We start from the raw sequence: 18,245 nt of genomic DNA on the forward strand, positions 1-18,245 counted from the left end.
CAAGCTCCTCCTTTGCTTCCTCTCCCTGCATGAAATAATTTCTTAGTCGGAATCTTTCACCGTTAGAAGTTTTGTGTGAAGTGCAGTAAGCCTACCGCAAGACTCCGTTTTTTCCGTTGTGAAAAACCCAATATCGTTTAAGACATCACTCGCAAACTTTCGTTAATGTAAGTATCCCGTTGCTGTTTTTTAAAATATTATTTTCCAGTGTTATTGTTTAAGTAGGGCAGTATACTTTTAAAAAAAATACTTTTTTGGCAGTGATTATGAGGTTTAAGTGCATAAAGTTTAATTTTACAAAGGCGTTTACATTTACATCAGATACTAATATATGAATATTCTCATTTTCGATAGTGTCCCAATTTTGTGGGACACTATGTGTTGGATAATTTAACACAAGCTTTAAGGTAATTATCATATTAAAATATTCACCCTGTCTATACCTCTGTGTACCCTGTGTGTACCCTTATACACCCTGTCTGTACCTGTATTCATCCTGTCTATACCTGTATGCACACTGTCTGTTCCATATGCACCCTGTCTGTACCTGGATGTACCTTGTACTTGCCTGAATGTGGTCTTTACCTGAATATAAACTGTCTGTACCTGAATGCAAGTCAAGTCAAACAAAATGTATTTAGCACCGAATCACAATAAAAGTTATCTCAGGGCAATAAGACTAGGTCAAGTCTAACTTTTTTAGTTTTAGTTTCTAAATTCTGCTTTTGTGAAATGGCCCTTTGGTATAAACAATGGCATTGCAACAACAATAATGACAATAAAAACAACAACAACAATAATAATGATAACAGCAATACAAATATGAGTAATATGAATAATAATTGATCTAACTTTTGTTATTAGCACTATATAAATAAAAATTGATTGATTAAAATTGATTGATTAAAAATAGTGGTAGCGGTGGACCAAGGGACAGCAGGTGATATGAAGCCACAGGCAGTAGATGGTTTGCAACAGAAGGTCAGATGTTAGAAGTTAGTAATATGCATTAATGGGATATGAATATGTTCAAATAAAGAGGCAGAGGAAGAGAGAGGAGCACAGTGAAAGGTCCCCATCAACAGAGGAAGATGGTTCCTCTGTTGTGGAACCATCTTCCAAAGAGGAAGATGGTTCCACAACAGAGGAGCCTTATGGTTGAAGGCTGTCCCTTCAATTCCTTTTTGGAGACTCTAAGAATCACAAAGTCTACATTCTGGGAGCACAGTGTTCTAGTAATAGGGTACTAAAAGCTCTTTAAGATATGATGATGCCTGACCATTAGGGGGTTTGTAGGTGAAGAAAAGGATTTTAAATTCTATTCTGGATTTTTACAGTGAGCCACTGCAGAAAAGCTTAGTTTTTGTCAGTATATATGCAGCTCCATTTTGGAACAACTGGAGAGTTTTTAGAGACTTGTTGGGGAAGCTGGTGATAAGGAAAAGCAATAATCCAGCCTAGAAGCAAATGTGTGGACTGTATGCATGTTGTCTGTACCTGCAACTTTTCTTTGCCCACTCAGGCTTGCACAACAACATAAAGTAATGATTGATTGGTCAAACTGGCTGGTTGCCTTTATGTCATACAACTGTTGTTGTTGTTGTTGGGCACAGACCTACTGCTACCTTGTATGTTCACCCTCACAGAAGACAATCATGTTGTTAGTCTTGCGTCCATCAGTTCCACGCATTTATTTTTACTATTATGAAAACTATAAGGAAACTGGGTTGCAGTTGTAAATTCTAACTAACCCCCTTACAAAAACACTATATTGACTACTGCATGGTTTAGTGAAAATGCATTAAATGAACCAACACTGAACAATTGTGAACATAAGGAAAATAAGTAACTTTGTCGTTAATTAATTTCAAACTCAACTTGACCCTGTTTTAGTCCCCACTGCTTTTTACTCTCTGCTTTCTACTTCTCCTTTGCTTCTCTTCTCTTCCTCCCACCACATCTGCATCTCATCCAGCAGCATTCCTGTCTTTCCCAAGAGGATTCTGACATGTGGTTTTGATGAACACACTCACACACACTTTGTTAGCTTTTTTCCTCTCTTTTTGTACCTCATTCTGTTTGGTATTTCTCAATCCCCCCTTCCCTGTCCAAACAAATACACACAAAGCAAACACACATGAATCCACTTGCACATATACAACACACATACCACTTAGTTTTATTGGCCTCCCACTGTCCTTTTGCACTCTGCAGCAGGATGTTGTAGGATCATGTAGTCTGTTTCTGTTGTTCTTTGGGTCTAATCATGTCTTTTCTTTCCTTGTGTCCCAGTTTCTCCGACACTCTGCTCAAGATGTACAGTTTTCAAACATTGTGTAGTAATTATATCAGGGTTTTTTTTTTTTTTTTTTACAAATAACTTATTACTGCAGTGACATGTTTGTCATGAACAATATCTACCCTACATATCCCCTTCTATAAACTCATTAAAACACTATATACAATTCTGACTTCATGTTGTAGGATTGTTTGAAGATATCAGTAATAGTGTAGCCAGTCAGTACTCCCTGACACTGTCCAATACAACCCAACATATTAGTAAATTATTTAGCATTTATTTAAAGTTCTAGTTTTAAAGTAAAGGGGAAGAAGCCAAGAGGTTAGGAAGTAAGAAGATAAGACATTTTTATTTTAGAAGAACTTTCTAAACTACTGAGTATTTACAAAATAGTATGGGTTAGGGTTAGGGTTAATATGGGGTATAGCACTGTTGTTACTGGGCAGGCAAAACTGGGTGACAGTGTTTTCTTTTTTTGAGATTTATAGTTTTATTATCCTTTTTGATCAGTAAATTACAAACACAAACAATACATGAACATTGTAAAACAGCCCCTTCATAAGAATAATGCATTAAAGTAAGTAAAATTGTGTATGTGTATTTTATTTCAGTTTTATTCCAGGCCACACACCTTTACATTGTTAAATAGATGGATAGATAAGATAGATAGATAGATTAATACTTCGATAATCCCGAAGGAAATTAAGGCATTCAGTAGCCCTTTAGTCAGGTTGTCAGTCAGTACTGTTGTGCTATACTACTGGATTACTGTAATGAAAGCATTTAACCACTAAATGGTTAAAGGTCCATCTTGTCTCCTGTCTCGTGTGTTCTGACCGACACCCCAGGGTGAGTGCTATCCAAATAATCTCACTAGTTACCGAACCTATCCTTCAGTTTTAGTTAACTATAGTAACCCTGGTAGCAACTGCTTGCATTGGTTAAACTTGGAGCGCATCTCAACGACCAGTCTGGAGTAGTCTGGGAAGACATTATGTGGTGGCCATTCTATTTTACTATCCCCACCTTACGCACCGCTGTGGCAATCCGCTCTCTGTCCTGGAACCTGAGGAACCTGACGAGGATGGCTCGCGGTGGATGATTTCCATCTGGTTGGTGCTTGGTGGTGGTCCTGTGAGCACGGTTGATCTCAACCATCAGGATAATCCAGGAGCAGAAGCTATGGGACGGTTTTGCGTAAAAAGGAGAGGGCTTCCCTCAGGTAAACTGACAAATTGTTCTCTGGGTCGTCAATTTTGCAAAGTCGTTCAACTTTGGTGTTGGTGGCTGGGGGATGATGTTCCAGAGCTTTATTAGCATCTTCAAGAAAGTCCAGTCTAGCTTCAACATCACCAATATGCAGCGCCTCTGGTAAGATGCTGCCCTGGTTGACTGCTCATATCAAAATCCGCCACTGGGAGGAAAGTCCAACAATGTGTAGATAGTGCAGGAATATGACAGCATATGAACGCATGCTGTGCACTGTGCACAGTTTACAGAGGTCCATTATAACAGCAATCTGTTACAGTGAGTGAGTCAGTGAGAAGTGGTTAACGCAATAAAAAAAAATTCACACGTAATGCTTGGTAGTGGCAATACTAGGGTCAAAAAAACAAAAAACAAAAAACAAAAAAAACAACACACCCACTGAACACCATTCACCCACTCTTGCTACCGATACTCCAGACAACAACATGCCTTCTCTGATGGAAGTAGTTTGTGAAAATCGCCATTGTCTTCTTTATCTATTATTTACTGTAGAAATTCAGAATGTATTACTTGATGATCGGCCAATACCGACCGCCCGACTCATATGCCAACAGGTGAATACAGGCAGTACCGGCACTTCTTTTTTTCCACTTAAAGCACTGCCAGTACGTGTTGTAATTTCTGCTATCTTGCTTTCAAGAGCTGTGAGTCTCTGAATCATATTGAGTTTTTCCTCTTGTTTCTCCAATGTTTCTTTGAGTAGTGCGTACATTTTAGCAATGTCCGCTGACAGCGAGGTGTTGTCCACATCGGGCTTGCTGGGCTTAGCATCAAGGTTAGCCTGGTCTGGTTGGTTATCATTAGTACTGTGAGCTAGCCCAGACTTTGCTGCTGTGTTTGAGCTGTCTAGTAAGGATACAGGGTGTATTTGCAAAAATTGTGTACTTCAGCTCTGGGTATGAATTCATTGTTTGTTTGAGGATCAGAAAGTATGTAATAAGATGAATACATATAATTACACTTAAAATAAATTGTATTGCGGTTCATGGGACAATGTCTAGTATAAAGAGCAGCATGGAAAGCTATTCATAAATTCATAATATTACATATCAATTCTCTTTGTTTTTAACAATTTTGTATGTATGTAGTAAAAGCATCCATCCATCCATCCATCTTCTTTCCGCTTATCCGGGGTCGGGTCGCGGGGGCAGCAGCCTAAGCAGGGAAACCCAGACTTCCCTCTCCCCAGCCACTTCGTCCAGCTCTTCCCGGGGGATCCCGAGGCGTTCCCAGGCCAGCCGAGAGACATAGTCTCTCCAGTGTGTCCTGGGTCTTCCCCGGGGTCTACTTCCAGTGGGACGTGAACACTTCACCCGGGAGGCGTGATGCCCTAGCCACCTCATCTGGCTCTTCTCAACGCGGAGGAGCAGCGGGTCTACTCCGAGCTCCTCCCCGGATGACCGAGCTTCTCACCCTATCTCTAAGGGAGAGCCCAGCCACCCTACGGAGGAAGCTCATTTCGGCCGCTTGTACCCGGAATCTCGTTCTTTCGGTCACTACCCAAATCTCATGACCATAGGTGAGGGTAGGAACGAAGATCGACTGGTAAATCGAGAGCTTTGCCTTTCGGATCAGCTCCCTCTTCACCACGACGGATCTGTGCAGAGTCCGCATTACTGCAGACGCCGCACCGATCCGCCTGTCGATCTCCCACTCCATCCTTCCCTCACTCGTGAACAAGATCCCGAGGTATTTGAACTCCTCCACTTGGGGCAGGATCTCATCCCTGACCCGGAGAGTGCACACCACCCTCTTCCGTCTGAGGACCATGGACTCGGATTGGAGGTGCTGATTCTCTTCCCGGCCTCTTCACACTCGGCGGCGAACCGATCCAGTGAGAGTTGGAGGTCACGGTCTGATGAAGCCAACAGGACCACATCATCTGCAAAAAGCAGTGACCCAATCCTGAGGTCACCAAACCGGAACCCCTCAACGCCCTGGCTGCGCCTAGAAATCCTGTCCATAAATATTATGAACAGGATCGGTGACAAAGGGCAGCCCTGGCGGAGTCCAACCCCCACCGGAAACGAGTCCGACTTACTACCAGCTATGCGGACCAAGCTCTGACATTGGTCGTACAGGGAACGGACGGCCCGTATCAGGGGGTCCGATACCCCGTACTCCCGGAGTACCCCCCACAGGACCCCCCGAGGGACACGGTCGAATGCTTTTTCCAAGTCCACAAAGCACATGTGGACTGGTTGGGCAAACTCCCATGCACCCTCAAGGATCCTGCAGAGGCTGTAGAGCTGGTCCACAGTTTCACGACCCGGGCGAAAACCACATTGCTCCTCCTGAATCCAAGGTTCTTATCCGATGGACCCTCCTCTCCAGTACCCCCGAATAGACCTTACCAGGGAGGCTGAGGAGTGTGATCCCCCTATAGTTGGAACACACCCTCCGGTCCCCCTTCTTAAAAAGAGGGACCACCACCCCAGTTTGCCAATCCAGAGGCACTGCCCCGATGTCCACGCGATGTTGCAGAGTCGTGTCAACCATGACAGCCCCACAACATCCAGGGCCTTGAGGAACTCCGGGCGGATCTCATCCACCCACGGGGCCTTGCCACCGAGGAGCTTTTTGACCACCTCGGCGACCTCAGCCCCAGAGATAGGAGAGCCCGCACCCGGGTCCCCAGGCCCTGCTTCCTTACCTGAAGGCGTGTCGATGGGATTGAGGAGGTCCTCGAAGTATTCCTTCCACCGATCCACGACTTCCCGAGTCGAGGTCAGCAGGGCACCGTCTCCACCATACTCAGTGTTGACGGTGCACTGCTTCCCCCTCCTGAGACGCCGGATGGTGGTCCAGAACCTCTTCGAAGCCGTCTGGAAGTCGTTCTCCATGGCCTCACCAAACTCTTCCCATGTTCGGGTTTTTGCCTCAGCGACCGCCGCCGCCGCCCCCCGCTTGGCCTGCCGGTACCTGCCTGCTGCCACCGGAGACCCACAGGCCAAAAAGGCCCTATAGGACTCCTTCTTCAGCTTGACGGCATCCCTCACCGCCGGTGTCCACCAGCGGGTTCGGGTATTGCCGCCACGACAGGCACCGACCACCTTGCGGCCACAAGACCGGTCGGCCGCCTTGACAATGGAGGCACGGAACATGGCCCACTCAGACTCAATGTCCCTCGCCTCCCCCGGTACATGGTCAAAGTTCTCCCGGAGGTGGGAGTTGAAGCTCTCTCTAACAGGAGACTCTGCCAGACGTTCCCAGCAGACCCTCACAATGCGTTTGGGTCTGCCATCGGAGCCAACTCACCACCAGATGGTGATCAGTTGACAGCTCCGCCCCTCTCTTTGCCTGAGTGTCCAAGACATGCGGCCGCAAGTCCGACGACACGACTACAAAGTCAATCATCAAACTGGGGCCTAGGGTGTTGTGGTGCCAAGTGCACATATGGACACCCTTATGCTTGAACATGGTGTTCGTTATGGACAATCTGTGACGAGCACAGATGTCCAATAACAGAACACCGCTCGGGTTCAGATTGGGGGGCCGTTCCTCCCAATTACACCCTTCCAGGTCTCACTGTCGCTGCCGACGTGAGCGTTGAAGTCCCCCAGCAGAATGATGGAATCCCCAGAGGGAGCACTTTCCAGCACCCCCTCCAAGGAGTCCAGAAAGGGTGGATACTCTGAACTGCTAGTTGTAGTAAAAGCAGTCAACATGAAATCAAAATTTCTCTCATGGGGATATCCTCAAGATTTGGTAGAACAAGCATACAACTCAGCCCTAGAGAAACCACGCAATGGCCTGTTAAATAACAGCCAGCAGAAAAGAGAAACAATTCACTGATTCTTGAGAATTTGGATAAAACAGGTTTTAATTTTGTAAATGAAAATATTAAGAAATCTATACCTATATATTCATAGAACAAGTTCTCACCAATCAAGTAATATTTCGGTGCAACCTCCTGACTTTGTAATTTTTTCAAAAAATGTGTTTTTCCTGTCATCACTTAGTTTTTGTCAACACAGTCAGACACAATAAAAAGCTAATTATTCCTACTTATTTGGTCTGATGTAGAGCATTTAAACCATTGTCTTCACCTTAAGTACACAAATATGTTGTTTATTGTTGAATATTCCCTTTTATTCATTTTTTATGCTGTTTCACGTGTGCTCTTTGAAAATTCTTATATCATGCAAGTCTTATCATTTGCATTTAATATAAAAAATAACAGTTTTGAACATAAATTAACACATTCTTTCATTTAAAGAAACAATTGCTTTAATAAATCAGCCGTTTTGGAGAAACAGATTGAAAGCATACTATTTTGAAACAGAGACTGTGGCAGTGGTGATAGTGGTGACAGTGGTCTAATTACAAAAAAAAAAAATCTAATCTTTTCACCACTCAAATCCATGCTTCCTTGTTAACCAACTTCATTTAACAATTTGGTGGAACAAATAACAACTCATCATGTAAATGTGATCCTTCTATATCAAATAATAATGATGAACAGCAAAATATAAACTAGTATTGTTTAACAGTATTGTTATAATCATCAGAAAACATCAAAAACATTTTGTCAGTTTTATAATGATGAGAAGCCACTTGAAAATTGGATAATTGTTCTCAAGCTGTAACTCCTAATAAATCACCACCTAATAAATCATAATGGTCAGACAGAGAACCTGACAGTGTTGACGTCTGACAGTGTTGACAAAAACACACTTTTTTAGATGACATGCATGAGTTCTATACAGGAGCCATCTTGTTTGTTTGTTGTCATCTTGTTTCCCCTTTGTTTTTAGATACCTCTGACTTGGTAGTCAGAGGTAGCTTGAATTAATTTCATAATTTAAAAGAATTCTCCATATACAAAGGAGACAATGTTGACACGTCATGGTTGTGACACCAGCAACATCAATAAAGATGTAAAAAATATTGAAAAAATAACAAACTTACAGGAGCTTGTTTGACCTTGTTTCATTTATCAGATGTGTAGAATGGAAAGGGTGTCCTCAGGAGTATAACTGACCATATAGTTTTTTGATTTTATTGCTTATTTATAAATATCTAACAGTGTTGACAAAAACGTAGGCCACATTTTTGCCAACCACAAAATTAAAGTAAATATTGTTGAAAATGAACTGATTTTAGTTTTTAAGGCTTTTTTCAATTCACTCTTTCATCTGGCATATATATTTTACATTTTAAATAATCTTTTCACAGTTTCATATCAAATTGAAATAATAAGATCTTGTCTGAGGACACATGCTTTTGTGGGTAGTATGAAAAAAAGTTACATTTGTGCAAAACATCCTCAGATGATCAACACTGATTATTTTAAATAAGAAAATGTAATTAATTTTCAAAGAAATTGGCACTATTCTTAGTGGGACATGTTTTTGTCTCAGAGTCTCAAGAATCAGTGAATTTCCAGTTGAATGTATTACCACCTACTAAGAATTGTGCTGTGAAATGAATACTTATGAAACACTGGTACACGTTAAAATCAGACCCTGAACTACTGAAAATCTTTAACGATCCACCTTTATTTGTGTACAAGCGGGTGCGAAATTTAAGATATCATTTAGTTCATGCAAATATTTCATATAGAAAAACTGATGTATTACTCTAGTCTATTGATCATTAGCACTGTTTTATCTCTAGGTTGTGGCCTATGTTGAATTTTTGACCACTGATATTAGATATGGTATTTATTGATCAAATGACAGTATGCCCTTAATTGTACTGTTCATCTATTGTACATCCCTAACCTGGGATCAAATGACATCTATATAATTTGGAGGTTGACTTCAGTTTCCTGTTTTGTAGTATGTCTTCTGAGGGGGCGATGCCAGCAGCTGAACCCAGGTTACACCGACTCTCCTCCTGGTTTGACCCTGAAACTGCTGCGGTGAGATTATAACACCACTCAGTCTGAGTGGAATCCATTTTATTTGAGTTTAAAGTCTAACTCTTATTTATTATTATTGAGTGAGGTGTAATACCAACTGTCTACATCCATATAGGTAGTGACCATCCTCCTGGGGCTGTTCCAGGTGCTGCTGTCTGTCCCACTTGCTTATGCTGACCAAACTCTGCCAAAACTCTTCATACTGCCACTTGTCCTAGGAATTGTAGTATGTACTTCATGATTCTTAGTCTTATTATTGGTAGTTTCAGACACCTAAAATGCAATCAGCAGCACATTTCTTATCAGACTGAGCACTTAGCATTGAATATAAAAAGCCTGTCATATGCAATGAAAAACAGGAATTCCAGCACTCATTAGAGTCTTTGGTGGCCTGAATGGAAAAGGATAAAGAAAGGATATACCAAAATGTAACAAGCTCTTATGTATTGCCTGCTCTAGCATGTAACTTTACACAACATTAAAGTCATCATAGAAGAATAATGTAGGGCAACATATGTACATGTTCCTAGGTCTTGGTCATACTGGTCTGCTTTAAGGTACAAATGAGCAAATCTTCAAGCCGTATTGAGTATACTGATCATTGAATAAAAGTGCTGGTAAGTGTTGGGTGGTCAAACAAGGTCTGAAACCCATCACCCAACACATTTATGACATATTACTTGGGGGGGCTGCTTCTGACAATTGTTGTAGCTTTACAAAACTGACAAGAAAAATCAGGTGGTGGATGTGATAAAGTAGACAGGGGTTGAATTTCTCTTCATATTATTATCTTTCATTCTTTACAAAAGTATTTGTGAAGAATTCTGTGCTTGTACATTGACTGCTTAGCTTAAAGGATCGCTTTGCATTTCTTCAGGTTTATATAATACAGTATTGACATGTCTACGTATATCTAAAAGGTTACTGGTTGCTGTAGTCATTCCTCCTGTGCATACTAGCCACAAAGAGACACATTCTTACAGCAATTCCAATCTTAGAGATAGAGGACAAAAACCCCAGCCCTCATTCAGTTGTAAAAATGACAAAAGGGTTCAGCTGAAGCTAATATGAGGTTTCAGCGGTTTGACATAAAAATACTGAGTGAGTAGTTACTGACCTTCTGACATGGCTCAGCAAGAAAACTCTGTCCATGGAGACAAAAAGAGGGAATACCAGGAATCATCAAAGTCATTCATCATTTCCAGCCCTACCTTAAAGCACAAAATCAATCCAAGCAGAAAAGCACATTCAATTTTAGTGCCAAAATGGGTGAAATAATACTTTATGTAACAAATGTATTGTAAGTGTAATGTGTATTGTAATGTGTAAGTGCTATCAAATATCACAAGGTGAAATACTAGTTTCTGCAGGCCTTTCTGTGACAGTGGCGCAGTTAATAGTTGTGTGTGCATGTATGTGTGTGTTGCAGATTGTGGCAGGAGGATCATTCACCATGGCCAGTGAGAGAAACCCCAGCAGACTACTGGTATGTTCATATTACAAGCTAATCTAAATGTTAATGTTAGAGTTTTATCTAACCAGCAGTTGAAATATCAGGACCAAAATTAGTACCTTCTGTATTTTCATTCTGTTGGGCATCACTTCTGTCTGCCTACTTCGTTACGAGACAACACGTTTCTGAAAATGTTTTTTTAGCGTCTGATAAATTGACATATCATGCTTTCACCCATACAAACAACAAAATCTCATATAAAATAAACCATATAATTTAATACTCACAGTCAACTTCTAATTGTGCTACTGTGATATTACTTTACTTGAAATAATACTGTTAGTATAATTATTTTATTTGATAAATGTTAACAGTAATTTATATTTAAAAAACTAAAAAACAGCTCCTTTATATTTTACTGCAGTACAGTCAGTGTTGGGTCTTTCAGAGTGCTATAGTGATGGATGTTGCCATCCACAGCTTCGAGGTTGTGCCTGCAGTAACGTCATTGGCCTGCTGGTGGCACTCCTTGCCTTCTGCCTCTACTGCTTCAGCCTCAGCACAGATCGCAGCGAAGAACTTTGTGTACCTGTTGATTCGGACTTTGATTTCAGACCCTCATTTTATGAGTGTCCTGGGGAAATCCTCACGGTCAGTATGTTGCTTTCATCAAACTCTTGCTTTCCTTTCTGAAGTGAAGAAAAACAAAAACAAAAACAGACAATAAATGTTAAATGCTAAATGTTGGATGTTGGGAAAGATAGAGAGATGGGTGAAATGATGATGATAAGGGGAAATTCATGGGCACATAGAAAAGAATGGAAAGAGAACACGACTGTACCTCCACATTTATGAAGTAAGGGATAATGGTGAATTTTCCTGTCTCAATGATGTAGATAATCAGTCAGTTTAGTCACTGTTGTGTGTATGAATGTGTGATGTGTTTTCTTGATGACTATAGGCATACTGCTGGAGTGTGACACTGCTGCTGCTGGTCTATGACACTGGTGCTGTGGTCTTGCACTGCCTGCTGTCCATCTCCGCTCTCAAAGCACTTAAAACAGACTAATATCACACAAAAACACACATACACACACTGTACTGCAAAGTACATACCATACATGTTGAAAAGGAAAGCACTCATGATACAGGTCAGATGATTTCTATTCGAAACAAAACGTGTCCCTGTAATAGATAATAACCTAACCCTAACCCTAACTTTTCACAAAGTCAGCTTTACCAACACACTGTCATCATTTTAACAATATACAATTCAAAAGCAAATACTTCTAGCAGACACCAACATGACAACTTGCACAACAGGCAACACATGATGTATTTTGTGTCTTTGAAGTTGTAAATTCCTTTGTGATCTCTATTTTTATGTTGTTTTAAACTGAAACCTGTCCTTTAATTAACTGAACTGGGGCCAGGACTCAATTAGTTTAGCTTAACATAAAGACTGGAAGCAGGTGGAAACAGCTAGCCTAGCTCAGATTCTCTTGTCTTTATTATTTCACATTACGTGTTTATTATTTCAGATTTTTTATTGAGGTAAAAGTAAAAAGTAATCAAGTTACATTATATTGTGATACTTAGGTTAGGTTACGACTACATTTTGTACCAGAATATATTTTTAAAGTAAGCCTCCCAACCCAGTTTAACACACAATCAGATCAAAGACCAACCCACTTTTCCATACGATTAGTACATTTTGGTCAGTCTTATCAAGCGCTGTGCTTAATTTCAGTTCAGTTTCAGTGTTGTGATTTGTTGTAAAGCCTGAGTGCAATTCCTCCAGGATATTGTTTTCTTTAACAAAGGAGTTTATTTGCACTGAAACTATATTTTCAATTGTCCTACTAATGAATGGAAGGTTGGATATCAGCCTGTAGCTGGACAAAGCTTTACTATCTAGGTTGTATTTCTTGAGTAAGAGTTTGACAGTAGCTGTTTTGAAGACATCTGGGAAGATTTTTTGTTTTAAGTGATGTATTGATAATGTCCAGGACATAATTGGAAACACAACCACTTAAAAAATGCTGTAGGTACAGGGTCAATACATGAAGCGGAGGAATTATAATCAGTGAGTCTTGCAAAGCTCAGTTGATGTAATTCAGATGAATTTTCCCATGGTCCCATCATCTGTGTTTACACCAGCAGGAATACTGGCTCTAATTGGTGTTATTCTGTTATTAAAAAAACAATGTGAGTTCATTAGATTTTGATGCAGATAACTGTGGGGGGTGCGGGCAATATTCTCCCAGTATTCTCTATAATAATCTTGGAAAAGTAATCCTTTCGTGCCAGATGTACTGCTTTGTTACATGCAGTCATGGCCTATAGGTATATATTACAATGAACTGTAAATTTAGTTTTCCTCCATTTTTTTCAGCTAAGATGCATTTTTGAAAATATTACCTATGTTATTTTCGACCATGTTTTGACCATAACATGGCTGAAAATTTCAACAGTGCATAAGTAAAAATTCATAAACTCCACAGCTTACACATCATGTATAATGATACCAAGTGGGTATCTTGTAGAAATAGTGATGAATATTTTGGTGGCTGATATAATGTAATGATGAGCACTGGCAAATCTAATAATTCTCTTCAGCTCAAGAGCGAGATATTCAAATTATGAAATATCACCCAAGTCCATATCATCACAGACAAACTCTGTAGAGAAAATGGCTACAATCTATTCTCCTTTCCTGTTTTGTCTGACCGATAGAATTAATCGTTTGGAGGGCAGTTCTCAATTAAAAACATACATATATATATGAATTATATGTTGTTTAGCAATTTTATAACAAATAAAATATAAATAAAATATATATAGAAAACGATGAGTATAGGAAGGGGCAACATATGACCAAATATGAACAACAGGAAGCGACTTGTTACAGCATTAAATGGTGGCCAAATATTGTTGTTGTGAGAGGACAAAACAACAAACCCATACAATATAAGATTATGCTTTATTCTGGTGTTGTTGTCATTTTATCCACAGCCTGCATGTGCAAAAATACGGCTTATTCAAATGCTGTCCACATAAGATGTAATAAACTATTTCTAAGACTCATGGTGTTTTACCATACTGTAATCTATGGTCTTTCTGACAGGACTGACCTGCTACAAATGTTTCTATTACAGGGCCTGGGCAGTCAATCAAAGAGCAGCTGTTGCCCAGGTAAACAGCTTTGCAGTATATAAGTCAAAGCAGGCCTGTTGTCAAAGGCAGGGTTAATATACAGGTTCAGTTCCTGTTTCTCAACACAGTGAGTGACTTTCACTCAGTATTTACCATATATGTACCAAATACATTGTTGGCAACTACCTAAGACGTGTTGATTCAGAGATGCAAATGCCTTGACAGAACTCTTGATGATTTCTAGATATTATTATGTCTATCTTACTTTTCACACAACTGTCACAGTGAAAACAGCTTATTAAAATGCAGAGACTGTCCTAACATATCATCTTTTTAGTGAGATTCTCATGCTGCTGTTAAAAATGTCCAGAAATGTGCGTTCACCTGTATGTTTTAAGTGTTCTTACTTGCTACAAGATGTTCAGGACAAAACCATAAAACACACTTTTAGCCATTAAAAGGCTGCATTTGTTCATAGAGAGACTTAGATAGAGATATAGAGAGATTTATCTTTACCTTAGAACTGCTGTCTATTTAGGAATACTGTATGTCATAATCCTTCATTTTTATCTATGGACAAGTCTATCAATGGATTGTTTTAAATATAATTTTATATTGGTTGTATTTTCATCTTTCAAAGGTTCTATATGTATGATTGTGAAGCACATGTATTAATCAATGTTTTATTGTCAATGAAGGAATGGGTCAGGTACTAATGTAATTTAAAAAATGAAAACTCAGTTGCCTGAGACTCTGTGATCTGATTTGAAGTACCCGGGCTGGATTTTCCCATGAAAATTCAAAGGATGTGATGTTTTTATGCATTCTTTAATGCATTTCCTCTCTCCCAAAAATGTAACCAGCATAATGACACAACACAACAAATATGGTGCTATCCAACAAGAAACACCCTGCAGATATTAGATCTTCAGCTAATGAGGAAGCTTGCTGACTCCTTCAACCATAACACATCTCACAATAAAACACTACTGCCATGACCCCTTGCCCACTCCCAAGCACACCTAGCTAGAGCATTATTTCTTCTATTACCTCTTTTTTTCTGTTCATAGTCCAAAGGTGGTAACAAGCACACATTTCACAACAAAACTATAATGTTTGGCCCAGATTTGTAAAAAAAAAAAGAAAGAAAAAAAGTTGGCGATTTGGGTTAGCCCAGAGCTGGGGACTCGGACTCGCGACTCTGACTCGAGTTGCACTTAAGTCTCACTAAACTGTGACTTCAGACTCGACTTGGACTCGACCTCAAAAGACTTCAGACTTGACTTCGACTCGAGGCTTGAGACTCGCGAACAACTTTTATTTCATATTATTATTATTATTCTCATTATTTATCTGTCATTCATCTTTTTGTATGATCTCTGGCTCTGAGCTAGATGTAAACACCAACATCATGCCACACGCATGCGCCGTGTGTGAAGCGCGCATCTTCAGTATCAGACATTGACAATGGCGAGTGCGACAAGTTCAGCAGGAGTGCCTCAGATCATTACGTTTGGATACAAAGCCTTCACACTCCCGTTTTTCCCTAGTTCTCCCATATTTCGAAACCATCTCCCGCCGCCCTCCCGTCATTTCTCCTGTAATTGACAAGCCCCAAATTTGTTTGTTAATAATAATAAGAAGCGCACAATAGCAAAGGTTTTATTTTGAAAGCTCAGACAGGAAACCACTGCAACTCCGTTATTTACTGCCACTAACTTAGTGGCTCCGCTACTAATTATTAAAAAACACAACGTTGCGTTAACTATGGTCATTTTATATATATATATATATATTTTATAATATCCCCACACATTCCCTGCTGTGTGTTGTGTTAAGCAGCAGATAAAAGGCAGCTTGGAGAAAAAAATAATGAACATCTGTTTGTACCACAGTGTTAAACTGCAGTGTTTCTGTGATGTTCATGTTTTGTTCATTTTGTTGTATTTTACAACATTGTTAAAATTATTATTTTATGGTTGAAGAAAATACAGTTATGGAATTGAAATAATTCTTAGTGTATGTTTCTTCACATCACATTGCAGTAGATTCTCTATAGTGAACCTACAATTGATACATTTTCATACTGTCCTATATCAAGGTCTAGGTCAAGGTAATAGCTGAAGGTAGATTTGGTTACAGTTTCAGGAGAGGGCATCTCAACATACAAACAGATACTTACATACAAACTTCAGTGACAGCAGACAGTTAAAACACCACAAAAACAGACATGGGCAGGTGCTCGCAAGGCTAACTGATCAGGATGAAGGATTGTACAGCTCTAAGGTCAGAATTTGAATTTGATTTAGTGTTGGCGAGAGACTTGAGACTTGACTCGGACTCTTGACCAGAGACTTGAGACTTGACTTGGACTTGACCCTCAAAGACTTGAGACTTGACTTGGACTCTAGCTCAAAGACTTGAGACTTGACTTGGATTTGTAAAAAATGACTTGTGAACAGCTCTGGGTTAGCCATTTCCACCGTTTGGCTCTCAGGGCGTGGTGCCCTAAGAGTCTCATGTGGTGCCCTAAGAGCCTCAAGCAACCACGCTTACAAGCTAACCTGGTGCCCAGCCCTAATAACAGGCTCAAGTACGAATTTTCCACCAAGGTAGGTCCAGTGCTGGTTCGGGGCCAGCGCTTAATTTGGAACCAGTTTTCCTGTTTCGACAGACAAAGAACTGGTTCTATGCCCAAAAAAAAACGGTTCCAGAGTGGCACCAAGTCTTCGCTGGACTAGAAGAACAAACCAGCCCAGCACCAGCACTAGGTTCCAGTTGATGGAAAAGGGGTATCGTGAACTGATCAGGGATCAGGGTAAACTTACCAGGGGTTGGTGCTGATGCTTCTGTAGTTAAAAACATACTTGAATGAATACTTTGTTATATATATTATATGTTAGGCTACATGTTATATGGTTGCTTATGTATATGTTAAATTCTCCTGGGTGGCAGAACAGGCTGCCATTTAACCTGGCAGGCAACCAGTTTTCCACCAGTCATACAATCTAAAGGTACAGATGAAGCCCCTTGAAAGTTCCCATTCAAGCTGAAAGCCAGCTGAATGGCAGCTGACTCCCAGCCAGCTGCCAGCCGACTCAGCAACCCCCTCCTTCTCCTGGGCGTGTCTATCTTTTCCTGTAAACCCACCTATTCATTGTAATACAGGGTATGACCAGGTGATGGCGCTTCTGTCACAGAATAGCCCACATATTCTATGAATTTTTACTGGTCATCCGAACCAGTAAACTTACTTACTACCTAACATAACCCACTGACTTTTTATATGCACGCACCACAACTTAGAAATTTTTTTTTTAAATTTCAAGGAAGACCATGACTGAGCAAACAATTTGCAGACACAGATACATGACTATCTTGAATAAAAAATGCGGAGTGTCTATTTGCACCCTAGACATAGCCTATAACAACGTGAAAACATGGCGGATATTCATCTTCCACGCCAACAGAAAAGGGCGAATTTAGAAAGGTTTCATATCTTATGTTTGTTTTAAAGACATTTCTGGCGGGAAAGTTGTATTATATTTTCATAATCTTTCCTCAGTGAATGCATACAAGCGTAAGTTTGCCAGTTAGACACATTACAACATAGGACCGGAGCGGTGGCGTAACGGGCAGCGTGTCCGTCATTAGTGCGGGAGACCTGGGTTCGAGTCTTTGCAGTAGCAGTTACTTATTGATAATGTTTCAGAGGAAAAACTCTGCTGCATTTTCATAACTTTGTTAAGTAAATGCATACAACCCGAAAATAACTGAATTTACAACCTTCAGGTTGTTATATGATGGAAATCAAATCTTAACCGATAATTCTATGGTTCTCTGCTAAGTGCCATGAGTTTAATATGTGTTTAATGATGTTCTCTTGGTTAACAGGAAGTGTGTTTGCCTGTAGAGTATTTTAAGAGTGTTTTTATTGTTTAGCAGTGAAGAAAGGAAAATGAATGGGATGTTTGTGCTAGAAAGAGAAACAAAGTGTGCGTGACAGGATTTGGCAAGAGTTCATACTGCAAAAAATCGGAACACATTTTCAAATCAAAAAATTAAATAGCCTACTGACTGATTATTTTGTTATTTGTTTTGAATCTAACACAAAAAAGAAAGAAAAAATGCTTTTCATATTTCAATTTTAGGCTCAGATCAATTATACGAAATGGAAAAACGTAAACGACTGTATTTGATTT

The 18,245-nt window shown here is 40.0% G+C and overlaps 1 protein-coding gene across 2 annotated transcripts; it reads left to right on the forward strand.

The window, feature by feature from the left end:
• The first annotated feature begins 22 nt into the window (after window positions 1-22).
• Window positions 23-13,974, forward strand: si:dkey-9i23.16 (uncharacterized protein LOC571915 homolog). 2 transcript variants are annotated; one of them, XM_062427281.1, is made up of 6 exons: window positions 26-167; window positions 9,353-9,434; window positions 9,550-9,660; window positions 10,864-10,920; window positions 11,368-11,538; window positions 11,849-13,974. In XM_062427281.1, exons 2-6 carry the CDS (start codon window positions 9,354-9,356, stop codon window positions 11,954-11,956), a joined length of 528 nt encoding a protein of 175 aa, XP_062283265.1. In that variant the 5' UTR covers window positions 26-167; window position 9,353; the 3' UTR covers window positions 11,957-13,974. The 2 variants fall into 2 exon arrangements, with proteins under 2 accessions (XP_062283274.1, XP_062283265.1); XM_062427290.1 differs by lacking the exon at window positions 9,550-9,660 and having other exon boundaries at window positions 23-167.
• The last annotated feature ends 4,271 nt before the right edge of the window (window positions 13,975-18,245 follow it).

This window comes from Scomber scombrus, chromosome 2 (genome assembly GCF_963691925.1).
Source record: "Scomber scombrus chromosome 2, fScoSco1.1, whole genome shotgun sequence".
Lineage (NCBI taxonomy): Eukaryota > Metazoa > Chordata > Actinopteri > Scombriformes > Scombridae > Scomber > Scomber scombrus.

Coding starts and splice junctions, on each gene's coding strand:
- si:dkey-9i23.16 (XM_062427281.1), top strand. CDS start 9,354: ATGTCTTCTGAGGGGGCGATGCCAGCAGCTGAACCCAGGTTACACCGA. Junction 9,661..10,863: donor CACTTGTCCTAGGAATTGTA/GTATGTACTTCA, acceptor TGTGTGTTGCAG/ATTGTGGCAGGAGGATCATT. Junction 10,921..11,367: donor GAAACCCCAGCAGACTACTG/GTATGTTCATAT, acceptor TGCCATCCACAG/CTTCGAGGTTGTGCCTGCAG.